Source organism: Peromyscus californicus, unplaced genomic scaffold, assembly GCF_007827085.1.
Source record: "Peromyscus californicus insignis strain IS unplaced genomic scaffold, ASM782708v3 Scaffold_4__1_contigs__length_199733344, whole genome shotgun sequence".
In the NCBI taxonomy this organism is placed as follows: Eukaryota; Metazoa; Chordata; class Mammalia; order Rodentia; family Cricetidae; genus Peromyscus; species Peromyscus californicus.
The window spans coordinates 166,551,215-166,558,916 of NW_026294562.1; the positions used below are offsets into that span (position 1 = coordinate 166,551,215).

General features: G+C 49.9%; 1 protein-coding gene across 1 annotated transcript; it reads left to right on the forward strand.

Annotated features, from left to right (window-relative positions):
* Positions 1–1,490: 1,490 nt before the first annotated feature.
* LOC128094692 (carcinoembryonic antigen-related cell adhesion molecule 3-like) lies at positions 1,491–6,724 on the forward strand. Its single transcript, XM_052713179.1, has 3 exons — positions 1,491–1,542; positions 4,523–4,882; positions 5,990–6,724. The coding sequence occupies exons 1-3, from the start codon at positions 1,497–1,499 to the stop codon at positions 6,271–6,273; spliced, it is 690 nt and encodes a 229-aa protein (XP_052569139.1). The 5' UTR covers positions 1,491–1,496; the 3' UTR covers positions 6,274–6,724.
* Positions 6,725–7,702: the final 978 nt, after the last annotated feature.

A 7,702-nucleotide genomic window follows, 5' to 3' on the forward strand; every position in this document is an offset into this window, starting at 1 on the left:
TTCAGATGTCCAACAGCTGAGTCAGATGTCCCCTCTAGGCTCCCACAGACCCCTGGCTACACAGACTCTTTCCTGTCTCTTAGTGAGTTTTTCTCTCTCATGGCCTAAGGACAGGATCAAGACTCACAGTCACCACCTGTGTGTCTATGATAGATCGGGACACAAGGCAGGGGCTCAGGAACTGGGGTTCCTTTGTGGGTGAAGGTCACTGGGCAGGGACTTCCCGGCTCTGCAAGACTTTCCAGTGCTTAGGAAGATGAAGACAGCTAAGAAAGCCAAAGCCAGGAAGCACCTACCCCACCCTCACACCTGGCCATCATCTGCTCCAGGACAAATCAATGTGCCACTGACCAGTTATCACAAAGCAAGAAGTGGGCGCTGCCGGCCTGGACCTCCGCCAGGATTTCCCAGTGTGACCCTGGAGGTCTGCACAGCTAGAAGTCACATCAACCAGAGCCCTAAGGACCAGTTGGGACTAGAGGTGTGGACGTCGATCAGAGAGATGCACAGGCAGTAAACAAACAAACAAGCATTACATCTGCAGAGATGGTTGGGGTGCTGGGGTGTTTTCCTCTCCTGTGTCACAGGCGGTGAGAGCAGTGGGGTCTGGAGACGGGGAGCTACTCTACAGGCCCAGCTGGCCATGGTTCTCTTCCAAGTGATCATGTCCTTATGCAAAAGCTGCAGAGAAAGACAGGCATGCAGGACGTCAGCATGAGGGCAGCTGGCTGAAGTTCAGGAACTGGAGACCCTGTGCAGTCAGGATGGTGGGTTTGCAGTGGGGTTTGGATGCCGGGTAAGGAAAAGTGAAATCCATTCATGACTTATGTAAATATCTGTGGGCATTTACCCATCATTCATAAAATAAGAAGTTTGAACATTTTTTTAAAAAAGCAATCTAGGAGCTTGAGAGGTGGCTCAGCAGTTAAGGGTACTGGCTGTTCTTCCAGAGGTCCTAAGTTCAATTCCCAGCAACCACATGGTGGCTCACAACCACTTTTAATGAGATCTGGTGCCCTCTTCTGGCCTGCAGGGACACATGCAGGCAGAATACTGTATACATAATAAATAAATAAATCTTAAAAAAAAAAAAGATAAAGATAAAGAAAAGAAATCTAATGGGCATAACGCTGCACCCCTTTAATCCCAGCACTCTGCAGGCAGAGAGAGGCGGATCTCCGTGAGTTTGAGGCCAGCCTGCTCTCAGTGAGTTCCAGGACAGCCAGGACTACTTGATGAGACCCTGTCTCAAAACAAAACAAAACAAAACAAAACAAAAGAAAACAAAAAACTTAAGTCTTAAAGAATGGATCTTTGAGACAGATGGGAGGGGAGAGGAGGAGACAGGAAAGCACAGGCCACAGCATGGCCTTGGGCAGAGACCCTGCTCACAGCCCATGTGACTCTGGAGATGCCCCTGGGCTAAGGACAGTGGAAATAAGAGGGAAGAACACCAGCAGGGTTGACACAGGACAGCACCCTGGGGAGCAGAGACCATGGAGTCCCCTTCTCTACTTCTGTGCAAAGGGCTCCTGCTCACAGGTGAGACCAGCCCTGGAGAGCTGTGGGGAGGGCGCTCTCAGGAAGGGAGCCTGGGAGGAGACTCTCTTTCTGCTTCAGCCTGAGGGGAGAGGACTCAAGGAGAGACAGAGGCTGCTCAGCTGGAAGCTTCCAGGGACCCGGGAGTGTTAGGAGGGGAGGAAAGGCCACATCATTTTTTTTTTTTTTTTTTTTTTTTTTTGGTTTTTCTTGACAGGGTTTAGTTTTTGGAGCCTGTCCTGGACTAGCTCTGTAGACCAGGCTGGCCTCGAACTCACAGAGATCCACCTGCCTCTGCCTCCTGAGTGCTGGGATTACAGGCGTGCACCACCACGGCCAGGCCTGCCAGATCATTCTTTATTGGAAGTTAGTCACAGGGGTCCTGACAGGGGTGGCCATGGTAATGGGGTGTGCTTCCCACCAGAGATTACCAGCGAGGGGTACACAAGAGGACTGCAAAAGTCCTGGGTCAGGTCCAGGCTCTTGGGTTTGTAGCCCATCATGGGCTCCGGAATGGGGGTCAGGGCCTTGATGCTGTGCTGTGGGGGGTGTTTGGAGTTTCCAGGGAGGGTCACTTTGTGGAGGGCGTGCAAGGGACAGAGCTGTGCTGAGGGAGACCTCGGTGGGTTGGGGCTTTTAAAACAGACTGGGCAATGAGGTGGGAGGATGATGGAGAAGGGCCTGGGACTCTACACGGGGCGTGGAAGCCTCCTGTGTGTGAGGAGAAGGAGCTGGCATTACTGGCAGAGAGGAAATGTTGGGACTATGGAGGAGGCAGCCCTGGAGAGATTCTCTTCATGGGAAAAGAACTGAGATGCCTGAGATGCGATACAGGAACAGACCAAGATCTGTTTTTGAAGCCACGTTTATTCAGTGCTGGAGAGGGTGTGGTATACTGAAGAATAAGGGCTGCTGGGAAACAGGAGGCTTCTTTAAGACCATTGGGAAGGGAGAGGGGATTGTCACTGTGGGCAAGTGAGGAGTCGAGGTGGGGCCAAGGAAGGGTACCTTAGGTGCCTTCACTGAGCAGGAGATGTGCTCTAACCCAGTGAGGTTTGAGATCGCATGTTCCTACGTGTCTGTCACTCTCAGGAATTGGGACACTTAGGAAGCAGATGACCTTACAAGCTGAAACAGGCTGTTTCTCTCTTCATACAGCTTCAGGGGACCCCAGAATCTCCTGGAACGGCAGCTGTGGGAGACAGGGAGTTAGCTATTTACTACCCCTTGGAATTAAAATTTTCCAGAAGTCCAGAAGCCCAGGGTCATGTGACAAACTCCATTCCAGGCCCATGCCCACTAGGCTAGCATGTGCAAAATGCCAGGGGAATGTGTTCGGATTAGTCACTAACTCAAAACTGACATTCCAGCCTCTTTGGGCGGGTGTGCGTGCACGGGTGTACACGTACACACACACACACACACACACACACACACACACACACACACACACACACACACGGGGTGGGGGAGGATAAGGACACACATTATGGGAAAGATGGTTCTTAGACACCAACTCATCTGGCTTCCACAAGCCTGACGGGGATGAAGAAGAAGACCCTTTTTCCCTTCATTCCTTGTTCCTTGGTGGGTTCTAAGTTGTTGAGTCTCGGGCTCTGATGGGCACTCTCGAGTCAGGAGGGTGTTGTCCACGTGCCTGAGCAGTCTGTTGGACTCTATTATAGATGAACCGGTTCAGGTCTGCATTAAGGAGGGACCCAGGGTTGTGAGCATCGGGTGGTTATTAGAGGAGTCCCATCCAGCGTCCACCAGGAGCTGCATGCAGTTGTGATGCTGTGGGAGCCACTGTTGGACGGCTTTGGCCTGAGTTTGGATGCCGCAACCATGGCCTCTTTGCTCCTTCTCTGCCCAGGTTTCCGTGGTTCCCATGCAGCATAGTGCTTCCTCCAGAACAGTGGTTCTCAACCTGTGGGTCGCAACTCCTGTATGGGTCGAATGACCGTTTCCCAGGGGTCAAAAAGCAGTATTCTGCATGTCAGATATTTCTATTATGTTTCATAACAGCCGCAAAATCACAGTTATGAGGAAGCAACGAAAATAATTTTATGGTTTGGGGTCACCACAATATGAGGATCGGTATTAAAGGGTCGCAGCATTAGAAAGGTTGAGAACCGATGCTCTAGAAAAAGGCAAACTCCTCTCCTTTCTCAGTCACCATGAAATCTTAGGCTCTCCTGTCTTGTAGGAGGCCTTCTGGGAAGGAATTGATCTGAGTTTGAATTTTAATTAGGCTATGTGACATTTCCGCACAATGATGTAGAGACACACACACAGAGAACACACAGAGACACAAAAACAACGATGGACAGAGGCACTTACACACAGACATGTAAATTTACGAAAAATAATTTAAGTCAAACTGGGGTATTAAACACTGTCATTAGCTTTAAAACTGAAAATTCTGTAGTAAGCCCCTGGATACCCCCTGGCCTTGCACATTCATTCATTCATTCATTCATTCATTCTTCCACAGAAGTCTGAGTCTTTCCCAGGCACATGGCCTTCCCAAAGGCCCTTCCTTCCCTAGCCCCTGTACTCACAAAGCCCTACTTCTCATGGACTGGAAGGAAGACACAAGGTCTTCTGGAAGGTGCAGCCAGGGGTTGGCTGTAAACATACGGAACAAACTAACAACGTTCAGGTCATGACAGACCAGGGTCTCTAGAGGAGGAGGTCGGGAAGGTATCCTCAACCCCAAATACACTCTTGGGTGTGAGGAGAGACCTAAGGGCAGTGAGCGGGGAGCCATGCAGACACTCGGAGAGAGTTCCATGCAGAGGACCCAGCAACTGCAGGGAACTGGAGAATGTGGGTGAAGAAGTTCTCCTGCACCGCGTAGGAGAGGCACACCCTGGCCACACACCTAGGCTGAGAGATGAACACTTCTGCTGAGGACTTAAGTTCCTCTTATCACCAAACACTAAGGTCCCCACACTGATGGAGTTTCTCTCTTTCTCCCCAGCCTCCCTCTTGACCTGCTGGAATGCACCTACTACTGCCCAGCTCACTATTGAATTAGTGCCTCCCATGGTGGCTGAAGGCGGAAACTCCGTTCTGTTTGTGCACAAAATGCCGCTGAACGTCCAGGCATTTTACTGGTACAAACAGAAAGATCCGGCGAAGAGCTATGAAGTTGCCCGGTACTTAACACCCGATAACACAACTTCGAAGATGCCTCAACACAGCGGCAGGCAAACGGTGTTCTACAGTGGATCCCTGCTGATCAGAAACGTCACCCAGGCTGACAGTGGATTCTACACCTTACTAACATTTAACACAGAAATGGAAAGCGAACTAACACACGTGTATCTGGAAGTCCATAGTAAGTGATTGTGTGACCTCTGGGTGGGGGGTGTGAACCCTGGGTGCGGGGTGGGGTTCATTCCATTTTACACATACAGGACCACCAGGCATAAACGATGCCCGTCTCCTGCATGTACCTCCTCACTGGATTTTGAGCATTTAGTGCAGGACACACATCGGGAAGAAAAATTACAGTAGGTCAGAGTCCTGTACCTGAGTCTGCCTCCAGAGAGGAGGGTGTGTGTGTGCTCTGTAACTCTGTCTGAGGTGTCACCCTTAGCCCAAACTCTTGGGGCTTCACCAGGAACATGGCCCTGAGAAAGACAGTTGGGCTTCAGGCAGGGTCTGACTTCGGAAACCGTGGGGCCCTCATAATGAGGTGACCACAACAAAGTCCTGACTCCAGATCTCTGTATTGTTTGACTCTTGTTAGGAGGAACCAGTCCATGCCCTGAATGGAGGGCCACAGTTGGGCTAGGTCACCTGGGCATCTTTTTCTGAGGCTCAGCATAGAGAGCCCCGATGTTCTGAGGGGTTCATGAGGACACAGTTCCTCCTGCCAACAGCTTGTCCTCAGGGGTCCAGTCCAATCAACTCGATCCTGTAGGCAGAGTGACAGACTCAGACAATTTTGGGAAGTTCCCCCTTCTGAAGATCAGGTCCTAGTTCATATTTAAGGTCACTTTGCAGACATGGCAGTGATTATTTATCATGGGCATTATTATTATTATTATTATTATTATTATTATTATTATTATTATTTTGGTTTTTCAAGACAAAATTTTTCTGTGTAGCCCTGGCTGTCCTAGATCTCGCTCTGTAGACCAGGCCAGCCTCGAACTCACAGAGATCTGCCTGCCTCTGCCTCCCTAGTGCTAGGATTAGAGGCGTGCACCACCGCTGCCCAGCCATGTGTCCTATTATATGGAAACAGAGACATAGCACAGGAGCGGATTCAGGGCCGCACACACATGGGTGGCAGATCGAAGAAATACATGTCTGTCTATGGCCTCAGGCCCAGCTTCTCTACCCTGGAGGCCTTACCTGTGTCCGTGGACCAGAGAGGCCTGGCTGGGATCTGAGGATGAACCACCATCATTCTGTCCCCTCCCCTGTTCCTTCACAGAGCCTGTGACACAGCCCATACTCCAAGCAGACAACACCACAGTAACAGAAGATGGTTCCCTGGCCCTCACCTGCCTCTCAGAAGACCCTGGACTCTCCATCCGCTGGTTTTTCAATCACCAGAGCCTGTATTTCAATGGCAGGATGACGCTGTCCCAGAAAAACAGCCGACTCATCATAGATCCGGTCAGGAGGGAGGATGCTGGAGAGTATCAGTGTGAGGTCTCCAATGGGTACAGTTCTAAGACGAGTCTCCCAATCCAAATGTCTGTGACCAGTGAGTGACCTCTCCTCTCTCCAGGCACCACACTGGGGGTGGGTGGGGAATTTCTTCGTCAATGATGTGGAAAATGGAGAACCGTACCAGGGGGGAAAATCATCAGCGAAGACAGCAAGACAGCCAGCGTGAGGACACAGACCTGGAACCCCAGGTTAGACATGAGTCAGGAGGAATGTGAGTACAAGGTTAGGTTAACCGGCTGGGGTTACAAAGAGACACACAATCTCAAATAAAATAAAATAAAATCCAATAGAGTAAGCAAAACTGCAAAGGGATTAACTAAGGGCTTAGGTTCTGAGTCAAGTATGGCTAATCCTAGAAAACCATGGGGAACTGATTTCAGGAGCCCCTCAGACTTCTGGATATTCTGAATCCCCTGTTAAAAATGGTGCAGTGCTTACATAGAAGCAAACCTATCCTCCCATGAGCTCAAATCATTTCTGATTCCTAACACCAGTGCTGCCGAGACACCATCACCCATGTGAAGCGAGGAAGAGCGACAGGAGAAGGGTCTGCCCACGCTTCACCGAGCACATAGCTGGTTTCTGAATACTTTTGATTCTCAGTTTGTTCTACCCACAGATGGAAAACGCATGGTGTAAAGGCCCAATTGGACTGTTTCTATGCTGAGATTGGCATTTACAGTGTGACCCTGAACACGATTTTTATTTTCTGTTAAAAGTATTGGGGGGGGGGGGCAGAGTTGTGAATTTGAATGGCTTCCCATTTTAACCGTTTTGAAGCGTACAGTTCATTGGCATAAAGCATCGTTATATTATTGTGCAAACACCACCACTGTCAGTTTCCAAACCATTTCTAAACATATTCCATTTCCTACAGCCCCTGATAATGGGCATTCTACTTCTGTCTCTATGTATGTGGTGTTCACCTTTTTTTGTTAACATCGTACAAAGTTTGATTCTGTTCTCTCAAGCCATTCTGTTGGTGGCATCTTGCTGGCTGGATATTCATTAAAGAGCATCCCTGGTACGGTTGATACATCTTTGGTTGGTTATTTTACATTCTTGTGTACCGTCAGCCACAGGATGACAGTCTGTCTTACTTGATTTTCAGCCTTAAATTCATTTGTAACTCCCTGGGACTCCTAGAGTCGGTGTAGACATCAAGGAACCCGGGTAGCGTTCTCTCAACCTTGGGGTTAGTGTTGCTAAGAGGAGGAGAGGCAAAGGCTCCAGTCGGGTAAAGGGCATGCGCAGTTGAACTAATTCCAGCTAGGGTCCTGTACCAGTTGAGTGGCAGCTTGAGTAATGCTGCCCTGTCCACAGCACCCCCTTGTGGCAGCTCAGGACACAGTGAGTGTTGAGTGATTGCTACATCCCCTCTGTTGCCTGAGACATTCAAGACATTGTTACAGGCTGGAAGAGGCCTCACCAGGGTGGTGGGGGTGGAGGGGGGTGGGGGGGTGAGCACCTA

Excerpts from the sequence above, each read along its gene's own strand:
- LOC128094692 (XM_052713179.1), top strand. The coding sequence starts at position 1,497 with ATGGAGTCCCCTTCTCTACTTCTGTGCAAAGGGCTCCTGCTCACAG. Across the intron at positions 1,543-4,522 it reads CAAAGGGCTCCTGCTCACAG|CCTCCCTCTTGACCTGCTGG; the intron begins GTGAGACCAGCC and ends CTTTCTCCCCAG. Across the intron at positions 4,883-5,989 it reads CGTGTATCTGGAAGTCCATA|AGCCTGTGACACAGCCCATA; the intron begins GTAAGTGATTGT and ends GTTCCTTCACAG.